This window comes from Elephas maximus, chromosome 1 (genome assembly GCF_024166365.1).
Source record: "Elephas maximus indicus isolate mEleMax1 chromosome 1, mEleMax1 primary haplotype, whole genome shotgun sequence".
In the NCBI taxonomy this organism is placed as follows: domain Eukaryota; kingdom Metazoa; phylum Chordata; class Mammalia; order Proboscidea; family Elephantidae; genus Elephas; species Elephas maximus.
The window spans coordinates 191,468,590-191,494,002 of record NC_064819.1 but is presented as its reverse complement, the minus strand read 5'-3'; the positions used below and the strand labels follow the sequence as shown (position 1 = coordinate 191,494,002).

The 25,413-nt window shown below is 38.0% G+C and overlaps 1 protein-coding gene across 3 annotated transcripts in view; it reads right to left on the bottom strand.

Annotated features, from left to right (window-relative positions):
- Window positions 1-25,413, bottom strand: part of NKAIN2 (sodium/potassium transporting ATPase interacting 2) — a 1,431,299-nt gene that overhangs the window by 1,010,492 nt on the left and 395,394 nt on the right. Inside the window, exon 1 of one of the 3 annotated variants that reach the window (XM_049900224.1) lies at window positions 5,499-6,133. The exons of the other annotated variants lie outside the window; for them this stretch is intronic. Within the exon in view, the coding sequence (XP_049756181.1) occupies window positions 5,499-5,885 (387 nt within the window). The 5' untranslated portion in view covers window positions 5,886-6,133. Of the gene's footprint in view, window positions 1-5,498; window positions 6,134-25,413 lie in introns of those variants that run through there. 3 annotated transcript variants of the gene reach the window in all.

Below are 25,413 nucleotides of genomic sequence, written 5' to 3'. Positions count from 1 at the left end.
TTTCCTCCATGATTTTTCTGCTAGGCAACTTTGTTTACACACTGAAGGTGTTAACAGGCTAGGCATTCATAGAGCAGTGACTCCTCAGTCTCACTTGCACATGGTAATCACCTGGAAGCATTAAACCAACTGAACCTAGGGCCCAATCCCAGAGATTCTGATTTAAGTGGGGCCTGAGCACCAAACTAAAAAAAAAAAATCTCTCCAGGTGATTCTATCATGCAGTCAAGGTTGAGAAACACTGATCTTGATTTGGCTCACTCCTCTGGAAAGGATTATAGGTATTATTTACTGAGCTGGAAGCAACGAGAAAGTGGAGACATTAGCCCCAAGATAAAAACAAAAACAAAAAACCCTGCCATCAAGATAATTCCAATTCATATTGATCGTACAGGACAGAGTAGAGCTGCTTCATAGGGTATCCAAGGCTGTAAATCTTTCCATTAGCAGAATGCCGCATCTTTCTCCCACAGAGCGGCTGGTAGGTTCAAACATCTGACCTTTTGGTTAGAAGGCAGGCCCTTTAACCACTGTGCCACCAGGGCTTGCCCTGCCCAAGATACCTACCTGGAAAGACAAGGCCATAGGAGAACTGCTAAAGAGAAGATCTGCTAAATGTTTTGCAGCTGTGTTGGTATAAACACTCCTGTGGGCATTTTGGAAACCCTGGTGGCATAGTATGGCACTGGGTTTGGTTTGGTTTCTTTTTGGGTGGCATAGTAGTTAAGAGCTACTGCTGCTAACCAAAAGGTTAGAGGTTTGAATCCACCAGGCACTCCTTGAAAACTCTACGGGGTAGTTCTACTCTGTCCTATAGTCTCGCTGTGAGTTGGAATCGACTCGACAGCAACAGGTTTGGTTTTGGTTTGGTGGGGAGTTCTACAATAGCAGTCTAATTTTAAAAGATTTTCACTGTTGCTTTACGTAATGTTTCTTTTTAAGCCCATTTTAAAGAAGTACTTTCATCTTCTAAAATCATTGTATTCCTCTCCTATCAATTTAGCTTAATACATAATGTTACTTTTTTGTTTTAGACTTCACCTCGATTTTCTGAACTTCTTTTGTCTCTTCTCATTGTTTTTCTTGATCCTATTTAAAATGCTTCACTATTTTTGTTTAGTTTGTGATAATTTTAGCTAGTTTCTTAATTATGTATATTGTAACGCGAGTATCTTCATTAAAAAAGAAGAAACTTATAAAACAGAAAGTCAATTGTCTGTACGACCCCAACCCCAAAGGTAGCAGTGCCCTGTCTTACACTACAACGCATTCATGTCTAACGTTTTCAGTTCCTTGAATACATAACAATCTCTCCGCCTCTAGGCTTTCTTAGATGTTATTCTCTCTACCTTAGATAAAATTTCTCTGGTTAATTCTTCCTTCCCTTTCTGGTTTCAGCAACAACATTAATTCTTTTTTTTAAGGAATATCTCCCCAGATCTCTAGAATAGAGGTTTCCCTTCCAAATGCAATTCTTGCACCCTCAACTAAAACCAAACATACCATAACCCATCACAGTGTTGTAATTTTTATTAACTGTTTAACAGATCTCTTTGCCACTATGGTGTATGCTTAGTGCATAGTAGGCATACTAGGGTCTCCATACATACTCACTGGATGAAAGAATGCTAACAGCGTGGTATGTATCAATATATCTTTACAAACTTATAAAGAAGTATATAAATATACTTATAAATGGGATAACACCACATATGTAGAGTTTATTTTCACTCAACAATATATCATGGCTTCTCCAGTTCAGTACATACAGATCTATCTCAAATTTATAGAATTCCATTTTTTGTTTACACTATATTGAACCATTAGCTTGATACTACAAAAAGTTGGACTGTAACTAATATCCTTGTACATACACATTTATTTTCAGAGTCCTTCAGGTGGGAATCATTGAGTACAAATGTACATTCCCTCTTTAATTTTGATAAATCTTCTCCAGAAAAGTTTGTTTTCCAGTTTAAGTTGTCATAATATTGTATTGTTTTTACTCATTTCATGTGGCTTATTCTTATATTTTCATTTATTTAATATTATAAAAAGTCATTTCTATTTCTCCTAGTCAATACATGTTATCAACTGCTATAAATTTTTCAGTAATGACCAAAGTGATTCATCTCACAGAACTGTGAGAACTGAATAGTGTAAAACAGCATGCCGGATCAAAATCATAAATCTTAACTCACCTATGAAACTGATGAAGGATAACTGACTGGTAGTAACACTTTCCTAAGGATTTACATTGCATAACCAAACCTAATCCAGTGAAAAATCTCCTGGAATCTAAGATAAACTGCCATATGAAGGAAATAAAGTTTCAGAAGTTCATGTGCAAAGGAAAAATAAGAAGGCAGATCCAATGGCATCTTTTTCATTTTGTTATTAGAGTGTAGTTCAGCACTACCTTTTAGAATTTTGTGTGAGATGTGAGTTATGTTTATACATATGTTGAAGTTATTAATAGCATACCATTTTACACATTCTGAAAAGCCTCTGAAGTTCACAGAAGTATATATAAAAATTTGAGTACAACTACTACCAAATAGGGGCTCTGGTGGTACATTGGTTAAGCGTTCGACTGCTAACGATAAGGCTGGCAGTTTGAATCCACCAGCCGCTCCTTGGAAACTCCATGGGGCAGTTCTACTCTGTCCTACAGGGTTGCTATGAGTAGGAACTGACAATGGCACATAACAACGACGACTACTACCAAATAAGTAAGAAGCAAAGAAATAATAGCGGTAAAAACAATAGCAATAATAAAAACCTGAACCTTCATTTTAAAGGACGGAGATTCTCTGATCAAATATCGGTTCTCCATTATTTCACACTAGTGGCAAATTTACCAAAAGAAATAATAATAATAAAGAACAACTGCATAAAATCTCCATTGACTCCTACTTTAAATTTGTAATGGAATATCCTAGTACATAATATTATGAATACAAAATATACCCACATTTATTTACTGTAATTTGGTTGAGAATACAAAATGCTAAGGGAGATTTAGTTAGGTTGCAGCAAATACCTGAGAATTTGATAATTAGACAGGAGGTGGGTGGACAGTGAGAAAATGGGGCATGTTAGAAAATCCTTAGTATCCCAGACATTCACTTTGCAGGTTATGAAGTTAAAAATGGTGACATGAAACACTTCAACAGAGGTAAAACTGCTTACGATACTAGATGTGGGCACAGACAAAAAAGTCAGAGTGTCTCTGTCTCTCTCTCATGCATGCATGCGGGCACACGCCTGCAGATTTATGTATGGTTGGAAGGACACTGCACCCTGTTTGGTTCAACATCACTAATAATCCCTCATCAGAGTTCCATCGAACATGTCTGACCCAAGGCCATCTGGTACAGCCAGGCCCCTTTCCTAGTGATAGGAGCTTACTAGCTCACAACGCACCCCAGTAGTTCCATATACAGTCACAGTACGTCGCAGTAATGTCAAAGCTCTTTCAGCGCTTTGCTGGACATCTCAATAAGAAAGTCCCACAGGCATTTCTAAATCAATCTGTCCAAATAACAAAGTTATTTTTATCCCCTAGTGCAAAGCTACTCCTTTCCCTAAAGTGTTGTAGTTAACAGCCCTACTAGTCTGCCAAGGTAGACCTTTTGGCATTGCCTTTGATCTACTTTTTTTCCCCACTCCCACAGCCTGCCACAAGGCAGGTTACTGAATAACTATGTAAAGGAAAAGGAAAGAATGAAGAAAAGGAAGGGGGTAGGAAATCAAAGGACTGGGAGGGAGGGGCTTCTTTTAATTGTACAGTTAAATCAAGGCCCAATTCCATTGTTTCTTTTGCATATCCACGTTAACAGCCCTTGTTGAGGCACTTCTGTATATATACGAATATAACCAAAAAATCAACCCCGTTGCTGTTGAGTCGATTCTGACGCATAGCAACCCTACAGGAGAGAGTAGAACTGTTCCACACAGTTTCCAAGGAGAGGCTGGTGGATTAGAAATGCCGACCTTTTGGTTAGCTGCCTGAGCTCATACATAAATACAAATACAAATATAAATATATGGAAGCCCACGTAACGCAATGATTAAGAGCTACTGCTGCTAACCAAAAGGCTGGCAGTTCAAATCCACCAGCTGCTCCTTGGAAACCCTATGGGGCAGTTCAATCCTGTCTTATAGGGTCACTATGAGTCAGAATCAACTGGATGGCAATGGGTTTGGGTTTTGGATGTACATATATATATATATATAATTTTTTTTTAACTAAGTTAAGGCAATGGTGCTTTAACTTATCTCCTGGCACCCATACACCATTGTGTCTTCTCTCAAAACTGTTACTTTGCTATTGAATTTATCTTTCTTGTACAGTATCTTTCTTATACAATAGTGGTCACTTCCGGTTTAAAAATACATTAATGGACCCCACTATTTATAAATAATCCTTAGCTTAATTTAGACCCCAAAAATTTGATTCATAGTATGCTTTTTACAATTTCAGCTTCTGGTTGCCCTAAACCCATCCCCTTCCTACTCCCACATACACCAAGGTCACACAGAACCACAAGTAAAGTGCAAGGGGTTTCCTTGCTAGTTTTCATCATAATGTGCTCAAAGGCTGAAATATTATCCATTTCTTCTCATCTAAACCCTATGCAGTAAAATCTATTATGCATTGAATTGTGCCCCCCTAAAAATATGTGTTGGAATCCTAACCCCTATAACTGCAAATGTAACCTTATTTGGAATAGCATTTTCTTTGTTATGTTAATGAGCTCATATCAGGATGTGTCCTAAACCTAATCACTTCTGAATTATAAAAAGAGTAGATAAGACACAGAAGAAAACACAAATCTGAGGACCAGGTACAGATACTTTGTGAAGACTGCCAAAGGAACCCAGGAACACAGGCGCTACAGAAGCTGAAAGAGACAAGGATCTTCCCCTAGGGCCAACATAGAGGAAATCTTTCCCTAGAGCCAATACCCTAATTCAGACTTCTTGCCTCTTGAACTCTGAGAAAATAAACTTTTGCTTTTAAAGTCACCCACTTGTGGTATTTCTGTTACAGCAGCACTAGACAACTAAGACGTTCTTCTTGACATCCAACCTAAAAGACACCCTCTCAATAAATCCTTCTTTGGAGGACTTCCGGCCAATAAGGTACCACAGACAGAAGCACTACACTGTCCCTCCACAGCAAAGACTGGAAAAACTAAGTGAAACAGTGACAAACATCATTCCTGGAACCTGAAGTGTCAAATGAAGAGATAAAGAGCTATGCCAACCACCAAATGGAGTAAGAAGCTGACAGAGGTCAGGGAACAAGGAGAGATACGTGCAGAAGGCCCCATCAGCAAATGCATCATGAATCTGCCATCTTGGACTCCTGTCAGGGATCGGCAGACAGGGAACACAGGAAAGCAGCTTCTCCCAACTCGAGCAGGAGACAGAGCACCTGGTCACCAGAGATACACGCTTTCCCACCCCCCATTTTCTCCCCATCGCTCTACCTTCGGGCTTGCTGGCTGGCTGCGGCTTGGCTGGCCGGGAAGTGCATCATCCATGCTGCTTGGATTTGCCCCACCCAGGTCTGTGATCAGAGAGAGAGTACAGGAAAGCAGCTTCAAGAAGTTCCCAGCAGGAGACAGAGCACCCAGTAATGAGCGATATAGGCCTTCCTTCTTCCGTTCTTTCTCCCCCTCCACTTCAGCCTCCTCTGCTTCCCACCAGCTGCAGTCTCTTGAGCAGGAAGCAACTGTTTTGGCCTTAGGCTGCTCAGATTCACCTGGCCCATAGTAGCTGGGCCCCTGAGCTGATGTTCGTTTTTTCAGTCTGTTTTGTTTTATTCTGTGCCTCCTACCACCTCCCCTTCCTGTCTCTGGAGCACCTGGCTCCATGTGCCATCTTTGCTTCTTCTAGAAAGGCTGTGAAGCCATGCTCACCTGGGAAACATTCCCCCAGCCTGTGACCACACCCGTGGGATCCCAGGGCTTTTTTTTTTTTCTCCTTGTTTTGCTTTGTTCTGTTTTGTTTTCTTTTTCTTTTCACAGCTTGGGAGCCCCTTCTAGCCTGGCTGCACTACAGGGCTTAGGAGCCACTTCCCCAATCTGTGCAGCTGCGTTGGTGGGATCCCTGGGTTTTTTTTTTTTTTCCATCTTCTTCCTTTGTTTTCTCTCTTTTTCCCTTTCTTTCTTCATTTCTCAGTTCTGGTCTCTACATTTATCTTCTTTTCCTGTCTCCTGAACACCTGGTGCTGTGTGACATCTATACCCCCTCTAGCCAAGCTATACTGGGCAGCCTGGGAGCCACTTCCCCAGTCTTAGCAGCCCCACCAGTGGGACTCCAGAATTCCCGGGGGGCTTTTCTTTTCTTTCCCAAATTTTTATTCAGTTATTTTTTTTTCTTTCCTTTTCCCTTTTGTTTTTCTTTTTGCTTTTCTCCATTTCTCTGTTTCTTATCTCTCCACTCCAATGGCAAGCTTCCTTAGCACTCTTTTTTTTCTTTGCTTGTTTGTTTTTGGCTCCTGTTTCTCTCTTTCCTCTTTCCGATACCCTATTAGCACCACACATCACAACCTCCCCCCTCTTTCCTGCCTACCTGCACTGTACACTGAACATCACACCCCCGAGCAGCACAGGCACAGCCTACTGGAACCTGCCCAGCACCGATTCCTGGACCCCCATATTAGCCCTAGTACGTGTCACAAAGAACCCAATCCAGCCCCCCCCCTTCAGTTAGACCTGCCCTGCTGTACCATAGCTGAATAACTGGCCCTGCCCATTGGACAAGGAGGTAAAAGTATCAAGACTACAAACAAGCAAAGAACACACAGCCGCCTGCTCGGACATAACCAAATAAAACAAAAAAGCAGGATAAAACAAACAAATACATAATCAAGAACCGAAGAAAGTAACTACTAAATGTCCTAAAGACAGCAGACAATATCAAAACATATTTAAAAAAAAAAAAGGCAGGACAGGATGGTTCCAGCAGGCTTTCAAAATAAAAAACCAGATGACTTTCCAGTAGAAAAAAATGCACTAGAACTACCTGACAGGGAATTCAAATCTTTAATATTCAGGGAAATCAAAGAGTTAAAGCAAATAGCAGACAAAAATCAGAAAAATAATAGAAAAATTTGTGGAAAAGGCAGACAAATTCATGGAAATACAGACAAAAACATGGAACAATTCAGGAAAGTAATACAGGAACAAAATTCCAAAATAAATTCACAACTAGAAATCATACAAAATCAGTAAATCCTTCTTTGACACTTTGAGAATTAAGAAATCCTACCGTCTTTGTGTGTCTACTGTTTTGTTTTTTTTTTTAAGAGATCTATTACAATATTCATTTTATTCTGAAAGTGATAAATACAGCAGTAGTACAACCACATAATTTTGCAGCCAGGGAAATTCCTAGAGTGTTAATCCTTGAAGACTGATGGATGTCTCCATCTTCTTCATTTTTGTATCTCTAGCACCAAGATCAGAGCCCAAGATAATTCCAGGAGTATCAGGCTACTTGGTGGACAGTAACCTGGAAGCTTGTGCTAGGAAAAAAAAAAAAAAATCAAGTCACAATGCACTGATTTTTGTAAAGTTTAACCTAAAGTTTCAAATTCATCAAAAGCTTTGTATCATTTTATCCTGACAATGGATGTGATATTACTGTGTTCCTCATGTCTTTAATCAGCACCCCTAGTTTACTCTGATACTGACCAACTTCAATAAATACTAGCATAGTAGGACATACTGATCTGAATCCCCTAAAACACTTCCTCTGCATGTTCACACATGCATCATTCTCTCTCTCTCTCTGTCTTCTTTTCTCTCTCTCCCTCTCTCTCTCACACACACACACATACAATTTCAGGAGTATCATGGTCTCTGGGACTTATCCCTCTTCATTGGTTCCACATTCTCTAAACACCCAGTGCTCTTTTATCAATAACTCAAACTTGAAGAATATTTCAACTTGCTATCACTTTAGTCATTCTGACATTTGCAGAGGCACAGGATAGGTCCCATACGATAAGTACATCATGAGCCAAAATTGCACAGACCCTACTACAGAGTATGCTCTCCCTCTTCTGAGGACGTTAAGGTTGGTTTCCATATTTGATGGCATCAATATGACTAGAGCAAGGAAGTGGATGACAGGAACGTCCTCATTCACAGGGTGCTGGTGCTGAGCAAAAGTCAACACTGTGGGGCATGCCCAAGTACAAGAGCTACCTGGGAAATGTCTTGTTTTCCCTGGTCAGAAAGGCTTTCCAAATAATCAAGACTGTTCTGCTCAATTATAATGCCTACTACTAGATGGCAAATAATATACCATGGACTCCTAAAAGAATGAACAAATCTGTCTGGAAGAAGTACGACTAGAATGCTCCTTAGAAGCAAGGATGGTGAGACTACATCTCACAGACTTTGGACATGTTATCAGGAGGGATCAGTCACTAGAGAAGAACATCACGCTTGGTAAAGGGTCAGCGAAAAAGAGGAAGACCCTCAATAAGATGGATTGACACAGTGACTGCAACAATGGGTTCATGCATAACAACGATTGTGAGGATGGTGCAGGACCAGGCAGTGTTTCATTCTGCTATACATAAGGTCGCTATGAGTTGGAACTGACTTGACAGTACCTGACAACAACTAGGTGACAATAGTACCTTATCACTGAGTAACTGCCTATGTAAATTCAAACACGTGCATACACATTATCAGACTCATATAGTAATGGGTTCTTCTTCTTTACTTGGAAGAGAGTGTTCTCTTCATTTCATATTAACTACTTATATGAGCAGAGATATGAAAGGAAGGATAAGCAGACAAAAAAGATAAAACGTACATTACCCCGCTTAACCTCAGGTCTCTCCCTTTTCTTCCATCCTTCTTGGATTCCAATTCAGTTATGAAAGTCAGTTGAAAGCAGAAGTGTTACAGAGAATAAGTATCCACCAAGCATTATTTAAGGGCCCTGGTGGCACAGTTGTTAAATGCTCAGCTGCTAATCATAAGATCAGAGGTTCAAACCCACCAGCTGCTCTGTGGAAGAAAGATGTGGCAGTCTGCTTCTGTAAAGGTTACAACCTTGGACACCCTATGGGGCAGTTCTACTTTGTCCTACAGGGTCGTGGTGAGTTGGACTCAACTCGATGGCAATGGGTTTTTTAAGCATTATTTAAATAATTAAACAGATTCAACTTGTTCATTCAAAAGCCTTCATTTCTCAAACATAAGACATTGCATTAGTATTCAAATCTTGCGTGGAAGTTAACTCTGTTGCCCAAATTACAAAATGCTTTCTGTTTTGTAATCCTAATGGGCATTAGTGACATGGTATAAACTGCTGGCATTTACAGAGTACTTACCAGTGATACCAGTAAATCAAGATGACGTTTTAGCAACACTTACATTGAAAGCTCTACCTTGCTAACCCTGTGTCCTAGCCGTTAGTAATGTGTAATTGAAATCTTAATTCTCACTGACTTAGGGAGAGTCAAGCCATTTCAGGAAACAATAATGCTATCTGACATGCATGACCTTTTTGATTAAAATTACTTGTCACTTTTACAAAAGGCCCGTTCCATATCTCATTAGCAGCTTCACAGACTCCAGTCTTCATAAAAGACATTTATTTTAAGAGATGCCCAGAAAATGTGCTTTCCTCTTGAAGATGTTACTGGAGTAATAAAGTATCTATATGTCATTATTAGCAAGAAGTACTCTGGCTTCTATAATGAAACATATGTAAAATAGCAATTATGAAAGCATCCCCAAGGATACAAAACGTCTATATGAAGATCAAATTCAAAAACAGTCCCAATTTAAAAAGTGCTCTCTAAGTATGCAAGTGTTCACAAAACTAATTAGACCAATCACTGTCTAATACCTGCATCATAATGTTGACTAACTAACAATTCTGTAGATATTTGCAGGAGATAATTGGATGACATTTAAGACTACAGCAAGAGGGTGAAAAAACACGTAGACACAAGCTTTTTCCTCTGCTCAGGTTTCACTGCCTCGTCCTCATGATTCATTCAAACCTAGGTTGAGTTCAAAAGGGGGTTAAGGAGATACAGAGAACTCAAACGTCATTTTATGAAGTATCTCTTTGAATTAACTTTCCAAAGGACACAGGGCAATGAGGACCATAAGTTGACCCACAGTACAGATAAAAACAATGCTGTGCAGTGGAATTCTATATATTTTTTTTATTGTATTTGCATTCGGTCATAGTCAGGTATGCTGCTGGACTTTTTTTTTTTATTATTATTGTGCTTTAAGTGCAAGTTTACAAATCAAGTCAGTCTCTCGTACAAAAATTTATATATGCCTTTCTATATACTCCTGGTTGCTCTCTCTCTAATTAGACAGCACACTCCTTCCCTCCACTCTCTATTTTCCTGTCCATTCGGCCAAGGACTTCTTAAGCGGAAACCAAAGAACTGGCTATAGAGATAATCCCCTAAATTGCTCAATGGTATAAACTGCTGGCATTTACAGAAGACACAGGCCCTGAGATAATTTACTGCCAAACAAAACTAAAAGTTCTAGAGCTGCTCAGAATATTGGTGAAGTGCAAGAAGTCTTATAACCTGTCATATACTGTGCTAGACAATACAGGCCAGCAATCCGTGATATGTGTGCACACACATATCCTGCACACATACTATCCTGTGAGACTGGAGAACAATCGTTTGATGATAAATAAATAAATACCATCATCTTGGTAGCATCTATGAATGAAATTTTAAAAAATGGGTTTCTAATGTTAACACTTCGAATTAGTATTAAGGATAATATTCAAACCAATTGCATAAGGTGTTCTGAGAATTAGGCATTGCCCATCTCATATCAGAATTAGTGTTTGGTTCTTCTTGTACGATAAAAGAGATGGAGAATATGAAAGAACTTTTTTATGTGGTAAGATGAGGCAACAGTTACCATACATGATTGCTCAGAATTTATGCTTGGGAGTATAGTTATAATTTATATTTCTACTTCATCTGAGTGTATCTTCTCAAGAGGTGGTTCTCAGATCATATTTAAACCCTTGTTTAATGCAGTGATACTCCATACCTAGAGTATGAAGTTCTAATCAGTTACATACATATGCCTTGTGATAAACTTTAAAAAATAAAAATGTTTCATCTTTGAATTAGAAGGCAGTCAGTTTATAGCTATTTAACCATGAAGGTAATCGGCCTGATAAATATTCAACCCTTGAATTTTTTGACAATATATTCTGCCCTGTTGGAGCAAGTCAACCAGCTGAGAACAAGCGTTAATAATGTATATGTGCATGTATAATGTGTATGTGTGCGTGTGTGTGTTCACTCATCCATTTACAAACTCATGTATATAATTTTCAACTTTAGAAATTAAAACAAAAACAAACCCTCAGTGTTACTTTCTTGCTTTTTTTTAAATTAAAGTTGCTTGATAACACATTCATTTCCTGAGAGACTATGATAAAGAGAGGTTACATATTCCATACTCTATGTACCCACAGATGGCTAAGACTAGCATTTACTGTTTTAATGTACGAATTTGCACTGACGGTATATTAATACTTATCAACAGGCTAAACTCTGTTTACACTTGGCTCCAAAGTATAAATTCTAATTGACAACTATAGAGTGACTTCAGCTGAAAATTTTAATGCTGTTATAGACTCATAGTGGAAATGGTACATATATCAGTAATATGTTTAAATTACCGTTTTGAACCAACACTGAAAGACAACTTCCTTGGAGTCCAGCAGGCCTGCTGGGACTTTTCACTTTATTGATCAGAACATAATGAGAAAAAACCCAAAAGCGTCAAATTGCAATTGAACAAATAAATCCAGAGCATTTAACACACATACACAAATAATTTCTCTAAGATTTTAAAACAAATGTATAGTGAAGATTTAAGGAAAGAGAAAGGGGTGTTCCTTAACGATAATGCAGGAGAATGTAACAAATATTAGTTGAAAGCAGAATTTTAATACTTTAAATTGATATACAATTATTATATTCATCGTGCTCATCTAATACTGCATGTTCCTTCTCAAGAAGTCGTAAGTTAAACCCTTTTAAAAGTTCCCCATAGCATGGTGTCCATCTGTGAAATTTGAGGGTTTGATCACATAAATTTAAATACAAATGCATACTTTCATCCAATTAACTTAAAAGGAGAACAATTGAATCAACTTTTGACAGAGAAATATGAGAGACACAATCACTTTTCCTACGCAAGGGATGCACAGGAATTCTGAATTAATGAAAATATCTGCATGAACCATTGTTATAACTGCTCTGACTGCCCAAGAATGCCTCTAAGTGCAAACATGACTGGAGCTACAAAAATAAGGCTCTCCGGCATTCATTAAACTTACAGCTGGAGAAAGGGCTACAGATAAGACACAGGTAATTAGTAAGGAAATTAGTCTTACCTGTTAATTAGCATATTTTTTCCTAAATGAGATATATCTCACAACTCCACTGCTGAGTTATAAACTTCCTCTGGATAAAGAGAATCATTTGATTAAATCGTAACCCTTCGATATATATCCTTCATAGGCCTGAACTAGTTTTATTTATTTTCAATATTTAAATCACTAATAGAGCTGAGTGTGTTCAACTACAGTCAATATAAATGTTAATGTTAAAATACACTTATGAGTGGAACATTAATATCCTAAGTCTACATTTCTTTTTTGATTGGCCTAAACTGGAAGTCAGAACAAAATTGTCAGGTAGACAGCGCACAGTGAACATCACTTTTGTCCTTGACACTCTCATTTGTTCCTTTAAATCCTTAGAAAAGGAAATCTACTAGAAATGAGAATGAAATGATAGAAGGGGGAAATTCCCAAATTTATTTATTTTGTATGCTTTGATTTTTACTTTTTTTGTAGAACATTTTCTTTGCAAAGCAATTGTATATCAAGGTAAACCCAACCCATTGCCGTCAAGTTGATTCTGACCCACAGAGACCCTATGGGACAGAGTAGAGCTCCCTCGTAGGGTTTCCTAGGATGTAATCTCTAAGGAAGCAGACTGCCACATCTTTCTTCTGTGGAGCTGCTTGGGCGGGTTCCAACTGCCAATCTTTCAGTTCGCAACCTAGTCCTTAACCACTGCACCACCAGGGCTCCTTTATATCAAGGTCCAAACCAAAAAGAACCCATTGCTGTTGACTTGATTCTCACTCATACTGACCCTATAGTATAGAGTAAAACTGCCCCCATAGGGTTTCCAAGGAGTGCCTGGTGGATTCGAACTGCCAACCTTTTGGTTAGCAGCCATAGCTCTTAACCACTGTGCCACACATCCTAATTGTTGGCCATCTGTGACTACATAGTGTGTAGACAGGTAGATTTTCTAAAATTTTTTTTTCTGTAAGTTTTTTTTTTTAAATCCATAATTAAGTTATAGTGGTTTCAAGAAAGTTCTCCCTGTAATATCGTTTGGTTTTGGTATGATTCACTTTTACACTTTCTTATCCACCTAGAAATAAGAAAATTATATATATATATATATATAGGTAAAATAAATAAACATAACTTGTGTACTGAATTTCCTAAGCATTCCTATTCCCTTTAAAATGTATTATTGTTTCTTCAAAACGCTGTTTATTTGTCACTTGTCACTTCTCAGTATTGTGTTTGCTACATGTTAACAAATAGAAAAGCCGATTAACCTTCTAAAAAGAAATTACTACCCTATAGGATTTCTAAGGAGCAGCTGGTAGATTTGAACTGCTGACCTTTTGGTTAGCAGCTAAACGCTTAACCACTGCACCACTAAAGGGCCCCCTAAACAGAATATCTAAGGATTAATTAAATATTTTCTCTATTTCTTAGAATGGGTTGTTGGCAAGATAGCTTAATAACATTCTCTCCATTTATGTTCCTCTTAATAACCAAACATACATTAAAATAAGAAAACAGATTCATGTCCAATTAATTATTTAATGCTGAGTAGCTACAAAAGAGAAGTTTTGGTGGCACAGCAGTTAAGCACTTGAAAGGTCAGTGGTTCCAACCCACCAGCCACTCCAAGGGAGAAAGATGTGGCAGTTTGCTTTTGTAAAGATTTACAGCCTTGGAAACCCTATAGGGTCTCTATGAGTCAAAATCAACTCAACAGCAAAGGAAAAAAAAGCTGCAGAAGTCAAGCACGCTAACATTTCATTATCATAAGCATTACAAGCACTTTAACTTCTCTTACCTTCTCCAGGAGGCACTCTCTGCGGAGCGAGACAAAATGTGAATAATCGGTGTGCAGGTAATAAACTTAGTCTTCTCTAAGTTCCATTAGAATTCTGTTAGAACTTAGGAAGTATGAGATAATGTCTACCCTTATATAAATTCTCTTTGCAAGGCCCTCACTGACTCGGTCCACCTCAGTTGCATAATCTTATCTCTACGTCAGTTGACCTTTCTCTGGCAAGAACTGATTATTCTGAAAAGCACATTCTTCAATTCGATGGCCAACCTTTTGCTTGCACAAGCAGAAAAGCTCCCAAACCCATGTACCAATACACTAGGCTCACATTTTGACACTGGGTCTTTTGTCCCCCGTTATTCACAGAATCTTATGCTCAGACATACACAGACTACAGCCTCCACTGAAAAACTCACTGCTTCTAAGGTTTCCACTGAAAGAGGATGCTTGGAAGGATCATGTTAACTTTTATTTTAACTGATACAGTAATTTCTTCTTGAACACATATAATTTTAATCTAAAGGAAAAAGAAACACAGCAGGGACCGATAAAGCCTGCTGCTATCCTTACTTTAAAGTTTCATTGCAGAAAGACCTCATTTTTTTGGAGTTTTCTCATCTTTAGTGGAAAAATATCCTTTCTAGAAGAATTTTCACTAATTTTGGAAGTTAATAATGGCACATACCTCAGTTAGCTGTAGATAAAAAGCTTTTTTTTTTTTTTTCTGGTGCATCTTGTAATATTTCATAACCTACCTATTCAATTTTCTTTCTTTATTAGGATGTTCCTATTCTGATCTAGTAACATTCTCTATAGTTGGGTGAATAAGTATTACAAAGTCATACTCATCATTTAAATGAAAGCATCTCTGTTTTCACTTTTCTTTCTTTCTATAATCTAAAAGCTTCATGTCTTTGCCCATATTATCAAAACTTTTCGTGGCATCAAAAAAATATACAGAAGGCAAGTAAGCATATGAAAAGATGCTCAACATCAATGTCATTAGGAAATGGCAAATTAAAACAACAGTGAGATACCACTATACACCTATTAGAATGGCTAAAATCCAAAGCACTGACAACACCAAATACTGGGGAAGATGCGGAGCAGCCGGATCTTTCAATCACTGCCAGTGGGAATGCAAACAGCCATTTTGGAAGACAGTCTGGCAGCTCCTTACAAAGCTTAACATGGGCTTACTGTATGAGCCAGCACCCACATTCCCAGGTTTTTATCCAAATGAATTGAAAAACTTACGTCTGCACAAAAATCTGCACATGAATGTTTAAGCAGTTTTATCCATAATTGCAAAAACTTGGAAGCAACCAAGATTTTCTTCAATAACTGAATGGATAAACAAACTTTGGTACATCCATGAAATAGAATAATATTCAGCAATAAAAAAAGAAATGAGCTATCGAGGCACACACACACACACAAAAAAAACACATAAGAATCTTAAATGCATATCGTGAAATTGAAAGAAACCAGTCTGTAAAAGCCACATATTATATGACTCCAACTACATGATATTCTGAGAAAAAAAAAAACAATAGGACAGTAGGAAAAAAAAAAAAAACAGTGCTTGCCAGGGGTTCAGGGAGAAGGTAGAAACGGAAGAATAGGTGGAACACAGGGCATTTTTAAGGCAGAGAAACTATTCTGTATGCTACTCTAACAGTTGATACATGACATTATGGATTCGTCAAAACCCCTAGGACTGTACAACACAAAGAGTGAAGTCTCACCTATATGAGACCAAAAGGTCAACAACTACTTTGAAACAAAGTTCAGAATGTTAAGGGGCAGGGAAACTAGATGAATGGAAATGAAACAACCAGAATGGAAATAATGAGAACGTTCATGCATTGTGATGAGTGTAATCAATGTCTCTGAAGAATTTGTGAAGAAATTGTTGAATGTGAACCTCAACTGCTGTGTAAACATTCATCAAAAACAATAAAATATTGCTTTTTTAAAAGGAAAAGCAACTAATAAAATAAAAATATGAGCTGTACCAAAAAAAAAAAAAAAAAAGGAAATAAAATACACGTAGTTTTGAGACCTGAAAGAGAAAAAAAAAAGAGAGTGAAGCCTAATGTGAACCATGGACTTAAGTTAATAATGGTGTATCAATATATTGATATTGGATCATCGATAGTGAAACATTCACCACACTAATGAAAGATGAAATAGGAGACACTGTTCGCAGGGAGCCAGGTACAGAGGAACACACATGGGAACTTTGTACTTGCTATGCAATTTTTCTGTAAGCCTAAAACAGCTCTTTAAAAAAAAAAGTTTACTAAAAAAAAAAAAAAAAAATCTAATGGGATGTTTCTTTCCTAACTTGAGTTCTCACAGAATAATCCTCCTTCCTTTTAAAATTGTATTTGTTCATTCATTCATTCATTCATTTAACTTCCAGGGGAATTCTCTTCTCCAGAGTTTTCCTATATATTTTAGATATGTGAATCTATTCCAAACTTGAAGAATGAGGGAAGTTCTATCCTTTCGCAATTCTGCAAATATTTTCCTGCCAAAAATCTGACAGATTAGCTGTATTCATAAACACTCTGTAGCAACTTATAGGATTTAGTGAACCGTGAATTGGCGTCATGAATACATAGGAACCCAAGAAGCAAATTGTGAGTCCTGATATGGTGAAAAACACTTTTTACTCTTGAATGTGAAACCTGGGAATCTTGCATTAGAATCAACCTTTGGTAACTGAATACGGTATGCTGTTAGAACCTTCTCTTCTATAAAAGCAGGCCAGGGGATGCTCCAGACACAAGTAAGTTGTTGGCTATGTATGGCTTAATGCCTTCCCTTCTGGCATTGTAGCATTTTTTTTCTCTTTCCTAGTATCTGTCCCTATTTCCTTTCCTCTTCAAATTAACTTTTTACCTCCAAACCCTAGCCTGTCTCTCGTTTTTCCAGCAAAGTTTTACTTAAATTTCTGTCTCTAACTACCAATAACAAGCAGTTAGCTTTTTCCGTATGCTAAGACAGAAAAAAACGTAACTTTCAATGGTGAAATTAGACTTGCATAGTTTCCAGCGGGAGCCATGTATTTGGATGAGAAGAGCCCTCTGCCCAGACTGTACTACAGCACATAGAAGCCTGCTTAGAGATGAAGCCAGAACTCTGCTGGCTCAATATTTTAAATGTTAGGTTTTTAAAACATACAACATTTGTTTCAGTATCCAGGGAACAAAGAAATTCTGGCAGTAAATTAAAAAAACACAAAATATATTAATCATTCATTTTGATATTATTAAGTCTTTGGTTTATAAAATTATATTAATTTTATACTTACTGTATGCTTACCATGCACCGTGCACTATTCTAAACACTATATGTGTATTCTATCATTTATGTACACATCACAATAAACTTAGGTTTACTTATGGTAGGCCAAAATCTACAATCCTGTGATCTATACCTATACCTAGACGTGAAAGAATGATATAGGGGTAAATAGTAGGGCAAGTACTATAGGTTTATAAAAATGTTTGTGGGTTATAACATGGAGGAATATTACCTGGGTAAGAATGAAACTGTACTGATATTAATGGGGCAAGGGGTATTTCCTTCAATCTAAACACTGTGCTCTTGTATCTTATAGAGTTCTTTCTACATCACCTAGGGTCTCATGGTTCAATTATCTATTTTTTTTCCCCTTTCAATCATTCAATAACATCCATGCTCCAGATACTGGGCTAAGTGGCAGTATTCTCAGTTACTCAGACGTAAAACTCTACTTCCTGTCACCAGTTTTCACAATAAATTAAGACCTTTTCCATTTTGCAATTAACCTTCCACTATGCTATTTGTCACAAGAATTCCCTGAGTTCTGTGATGACCCAAAATCAAAGATATACTAAAAATTCATGTTGATAAATTTGAATAATAATACATATTAGCAGTCCAGACCCTTCCAAAATACATTAACTTTTAAAGGTTTTCTCATTTTCAGGAATATAGCTATATTAACTATATTAACCTCCATTAACATTCAACTATATTAACCTCCATACACAAGAGCTGAACTTTCAAATGGAAAACGGATATACAGGCTGCCTAGGTGCTTTTTTTTTTTTTTTAGGTGCACATTCAATGCATCAAATCTATTCTTGAGATGGTCTCTAAATTCAGGTGGGATATACTCAAGGACATACATTGGCTCTCTTGGACTAATTTTAATTTTCTTCAGCTTCAACTTGTACTTGCATATGAACAGTTGATGGTCTGTTCATAGTTGGCCCCTGGCCTCATCTGATTGATGATACTGAGCTTCTCCATAGTCTCTTTCTACACATGCAGTCAATTTGATTCCTGTGTATTCTATCCAGCGAGTTTCATGTGTATAGTCGCCATTTACATTGTTGAAAAAAGTTTTTGCAATGAAGAAATCATTGGCCTTGCAGAATTCTATCATGTGATCTCCAGCATTGTTTCTATCACTAAGGCCATCCATATTTTCCAACTACCTATCCTTCTTCTTTGTTTCCAACTTTTACATTCCAGTCACCAGTAACTATCAGTGTATACTGATTGTCTGTTTGATCAATTTTGGACTAAAGAAGTTGGTAAAAAATCCCCAACTTCATCTTTGGCATCAGTGGTTGATGTGTATATCTGAATAATAATCATATTCTCAAGAATAAATTTGACACATTAAATGAGCAAAGACCAGATGAGTTGTGGAATGACATCAAGGACATTATACATGAAGAAAGAAAAGGGACATTAAGAAAGACAGGAAAGAAAGAAAAGACCAAAACAGATGTCAGAAGAGACTCTGAAACTTGCTCTCTAACGCAAAGTAGCTAAAACAAACGGACAAAATGATGAAATAAAAGAACTGAACAGAAGACTTCAAAAGGTCGTATGAAAAGACAAAGTATTATAATGATATGTGCAAAGACCTGCAGTTAGAAAACAAAAGGGAAGAACATGCTCAGCATTCTCAAACTGAAAGAACTGAAGAAAAATTCCAAGCCTTGCAATACTGAAGGATTCTATGGGCAAAATGTTGACACAGGAAGCATCAAAAGAAGATGGAAGGGAGCCAAGATGGTGGACTAGGCAGACGCTACCTCGGATCCCTCTTACAACAAAGACACGGAAGAACAAGTGAATCGATCACATACATAACAATCTACGAACCCTGAACAACAAACACAGATTTAGAGACGGAGAATGAACTAATACGGGGAAGCAACGATTGTTTCCAGAGCCTGGAGCCAGCGTACCAGTCAGGTACGGCACAAGCACAGAGAGCTACTCCACCCCCCTGAACTAACCCCGGGAGGGGGACCAGCCGGTTCCACGGGCGGCGGGGGACGCAGCCGGTAGGAGAAGTCCCCGGGAGGCAGTGACTGGTCTTGGAGCAGAAAGAGCAGCGTCTGAGCCGGGGAACCATCCCGCAGGGATTTGGACTGGACGCAGGTACGGCATAAACACGGAGAGTTGCTCCACCCCCCTGAACTAACCCCGGGAAGGGGACCAGCCGGGTCGCGCGGGCGGCGTGGGACGCAGCTGGTAGGAGAAGTCCCCGGGAGGCAGCGACTGGTATTGGAGCGGGGAGAACAGCGTCCCAGCCAGGACACTCGGTCACAGCACAAGCACGGGGACCTGCTCCACCCATCTGATCTAACCCCGGGAGGAGGCCCAACTGGCTCTCGGGTGTGGCATGGCCACGCGGCTGGAGGGACGAGAAGTCCCCGGGAGGCAGCGACTGATTTTGGAGTCGAGAGTGCACCGTCCCAGTAGGGGAGCCTTGACGCTGGGCGTGGGGCTGGAAGCGGAGGATCTGACCGTGACTCCAGCGGGCCAGACCCCCCGGGGGCAATCTCCACACAGCCAGCACACATAGGCGATGCGCCCCGCAGGAATCTCAGATATAATAGTCATTCCAAGCAAGACAAGCAACTCTGGCTATATTCTGAGGTGCTACTCTCCTATATTTCTGTTCCCTCCCCCACCCTCCCCAGGCGGCTTCATTAACATCTGAATAGCCTGAGCCAGAGGGAGAACTCTGATAGGGATCTGACTGCATTTTTTTTTAGCGGATTTTCTGGAAAAACTAGTTTCCCAGTGATGGCTCAGAGACAATAATCCATATCAAACCACTTAAAGAAGCAGACCATGACAGCTTCTCCAACCCCCCAAACAAAAGAATCAAAATCTTTCCCAAATGAAGATACAATCTTGGAATTATCAGATACAGAATATAAAAAACTAATTTACAGAATGCTTAATGATATCACAAATGAAATTAGGATAACTGCAGAAAAAGCCAAGGAACACACTGATAAAACTGTTGAAGAACTCAAAAAGATTATTCAAGAACATACTGGAAAAATTAATAAGTTGCAAGAATCCATAGAGAGACAAAATGTAGAAATCCAAAAGATTAACAATAAAATTACAGAATTAGACAACGCACTAGGAAGTCAGAGGAGCGGACTCGAGCAACTAGAATGCAGACTGGGACATCTGGAGGACCAGGGAATCAACACCAACATAGCTGAAAAAAAATCAGATAAAAGAATTAAAAAAAATGAAGAAACCCTAAGAATTATGTGGGACTCTATCAAGAAGGATAACTTGCGGGTGATTGGAGTCCCAGAACAGGGAGGGGGGACAGAAAACACAGAGAAAATAGTTGAAGAACTCCTGACAGAAAACTTCCCTGACATCATGAAAGACGAAAGGATATCTATCCAAGATGCTCATTGAACCCCATTTAAGATTGATACAAAAAGAAAAACACCAAGACACATTATCATCAAACTCACCAAAACCAAAGATAAACAGAAAATTTTAAAAGCAGCCAGGGAGAAAAGAAAGGTTTCCTTCAAGGGAGAATCAATAAGAATATGTTCTGACTACTCAGCTGAAACCATGCAGGCAAGAAGGGAATGGGACGACATATACAGAACACTGAAGGAGAAAAACTGCCAGCCAAGGATCATATATCCAGCAAAACTCTCTCTGAAATATGAAGGCGAAATTAAGATATTTACAGACAAACACAAGTTTAGAGAATTTGCAAAAACCAAACCAAAGCTACAAGAAATACTAAAGGATATTGTTTGGTCAGAGAACCAATAATATCAGATAGCAGCACAACACAAGGTCACAAAACAGAACGTCCTGATATCAACTCAAATAGGGAAATCACAAAAACAAACAAATTAAGATTAATTAAAAAAAAAAAAACACATAAAAGGGAATCATGGAAGTCAATAGGTAAAAGATCACAATAATCAAAAAGAGGGACTAAATACAGGAGGCATTGAACTGCCATATGGAGAGTGATACAAGGCGATATAGAACAATACAAGTTAGGTTTTTACTTAGAAAAATAGGGGTAAATAAGAAGGTAACCACAAAAAGGTATAACAACTCTATAACTCAAGATAAAAACCAAGAAAAACGTAACGACTCAACTAACATAAAGTCAAGCACTATGAAAATGAGGATCTCACAATTTACTAAGAAAAACTCCTCAGCACAAAAAAGTATGTGGAAAAATGAAATTGTCAACAACACACATAAAAAGGCATCAAAATCACAGCACTGAAAACTTATTTATCTATAATTACCCTGAATGTAAATGGACTAAATGCACCAATAAAGAGACAGAGAGTCACAGACTGGATAAAGAAACACGATCCATCTATATGCTGCCTACAAGAGACACACCTTAGACTTAGAGACACAAACAAACTAAAACTCAAAGGATGGAAAAAAGTATATCAAGCAAACAATAAGCAAAAAAGAAGAGGAGTAGCAATATTAATTTCTGACAAAATAGACTTTAGACTTAAATCCACCACAAAGGATAAAGAAGGACACTATATAATGATAAAAGGGACAATTAATCAGGAAGACATAACCATATTAAATATTTATGCACCCAATGACAGGGCTGCAAGATACATAAATCAAATTTTAACAGAATTGAAAAGCGAGATAGATACCTCCACAATTATAGTAGGAGACTTCAACACACCACTTTCGGAGAAGGACAGGACATCCAGTAAGAAGCTCAACAGAGACACGGAAGATCTGATTACAACAATCAACCAACTTGACCTCATTGACTTATACAGAACTCTCCACCCAACTGCTGCAAAATATACTTTTTTTTCTAGCGCACATGGAACATTCTCTAGAATAGACCACATATTAGGTCATAAAACAAACCTTTGCAGAGTCCAAAACATCGAAATATTACAAAGCATCTTCTCAGACCACAAGGCAATAAAACTAGAGATCAATAACAGAAAAACTAGGGAAAAGAAATCAAATACTTGGAAAATGAACAATACCCTCCTGAAAAAAGACTGGGTTATAGAAGACATCAAGGAGGGAATAAGGAAATTCATAGAAAGCAACGAGAATGAAAATACTTCCTATCAAAACCTCTGGGACACAGCAAAAGCAGTGCTCAGAGGCCAATTTATATCAATAAATGCACACATACAAAAAGAAGAAAGAGCCAAAATCAGAGAACTGTCCCTACAACTTGAACAAATAGAAACTGAGCGACAAAAGAATCCATCAGGCACCAGAAGAAAACAAATAATAAAAATTAGAGCTGAACTAAATGAATTAGAGAACAGAAAAACAATTGAAAGAATTAACAAAGCCAAAAGCTGGTTCCTTGAAAAAATTAACAAAATTGATAAACCATTGGCTAGACTGACTAAAGAAATACAGGAAAGGAAACAAATAACCCGAATAAGAAATGAGAAGGACCACATCACAACAGAACCAAATGAAATTAAAAGAATCATTTCAGATTATTATGAAAAATTGTACTCTAACAAATTTGAAAACCTAGAAGAAATGGATGAATTCTTGGAAAAACACTACCTACCTAAACTAACACGTTCAGAAGTAGAACAACTAAATAGACCCATAACAAAAAAAGAGATTGAAACGGTAATCAAAAAACTCCCAACAAAAAAAAGCCCTGGTCCGCACGGCTTCACTGCAGAGTTCCACCAAACTTTCAGAGAAGAGTTAACACCACTACTACTAAAGGTATTCCAAAGCATAGAAAATGACGGAATACTACCCAACTCATTCTATGAAGCCACCATCGCCCTGATACCAAAACCAGGTAAAGACATTACAAAAAAAGAAAATTATAGACCTATATCCCTCATGAACATAGATGCAAAAATCCTCAACAAAATTCTAGCCAATAGAATCCAACAACACATCAAAAAAATAATTCACCCTGATCAAGTGGGATTTATACCAGGTATGCAAGGCTGGTTTAATATCAGAAAAACCATTAATGTAATCCACCACATAAATAAAACAAAGGACAAAAACCACATGATCTTATCAATTGATGCAGAAAAGGCATTTGACAAAGTCCAACACCCGTTCATGATAAAAACTCTTACCAAAATAGGAATTGAAGGAAAATTCCTCAACATAATAAAGGGCATCTATGCAAAGCCAACAGCCAATATCACTCTAAATGGAGAGAACCTGAAAGCATTTCCCTTGAGAACGGGAACCAGACAAGGATGCCCTTTATCACTGCTCTTATTCAACATGGTGTTGGAAGTCTTAGCCAGGGCAATTAGGCTAGACAAAGAAATAAAAGGTATCCGGATTGGCAAGGAAGAAGTAAAGTTATCACTATTTGCAGATGACATGATTATATACACAGAAAACCCTAAGGAATCCTCCAGAAAACTACTGAAACTAATAGAAGAGTTTGGCAGAGTCTCAGGTTATAAAATAAACATACAAAAATCACTTGGATTCCTCTACATCAACAAAAAGAAAACCGAAGAGGAAATAACCAAATCAATACCATTCACAGTAGCCCCCAAGAAGATAAGATACTTAGGAATAAATCTTACCAAGGATGTAAAAGATCTATACAAAGAAAACTACAAAGCTCTACTACAAGAAATTCAAAAGGACATACTTAAGTGGAAAAACATACCCTGCTCATGGATAGGAAGACTTAACATAGTAAAAATGTCTATTCTACCAAAAGCCATCTATACATTTAATGCACTTCCGATCCAAATTCCAATGTCATATTTTAAGGGGATAGAGAAACAAATCACCAATTTCATATGGAAGGGAAAGAAGCCCTGGATAAGCAAAGCACTACTGAAAAAGAAGAAGAAAGTGGGAGGCCTCACCTTACCTGACTTCAGAACCTATTATACAGCCACAGTAGTCAAAACAGCCTGGTATTGGTACAACAACAAACACATAGACCAATGGAACAGAATTGAGAACCCAGACATAGATCCATCCACGTATGAGCAGCTGATATTTGACAAAGGACCAGTGTCAATTAACTGGGGAAGAGATAGCCTTTTTAACAAATGGTGCTGGCATGACTGGATATCCATTTGCAAAAAAATGAAACAGGACCCATACCTCACACCATGCACAAAAACTAACTCCAAGTGGATCAAAGACCTAAACATAAAGACTAAAACGATAAAGATCATGGAAGAAAAAATTGGGACAACCCTAGGAGCCCTAATACAAGGTATAAACAGAATACAAAACATTACCAAAAATGATGAAGAGAAACCCGATAACTGGGAGCTCCTAAAAATCAAACACCTATGCTCATTTAGAGATTTCTCCAAAAGAGTAAAAAGACCACCTACAGACTGGGAAAGAATTTTCAGCTATGACATCTCCGACCAGCGCCTGATCTCTAAAATCTACATGATTTTGTCAAAACTCAACCACAAAAAGACAAACAACCCAATCAAGAATTGGGCAAAGGATATGAACACACATTTCACTAAAGAAGATATTCAGGCAGCCAACAGATACATGAGAAAATGCTCTCGATCATTAGCCATTAGAGAAATGCAAATTAAAACTACGATGAGATTCCATCTCACACCAGCAAGACTGGCATTAATCCAAAAAACACAAAATAATAAATGTTGGAGAGGCTGCGGAGAGATTGGAACTCTCATACACTGCTGGTGGGAATGTAAAATGGTACAACCACTTTGGAAATCTATCTGGCGTTTTCTTAAACAGTTAGAAATAGAACTACCATACAACCCAGAAATCCCACTCCTAGGAATATACCCTAGAGATACAAGAGCCTTCATACAAACAGATATATGCACACCCATGTTTATTGCAGCTCTGTTTACAATAGCAAA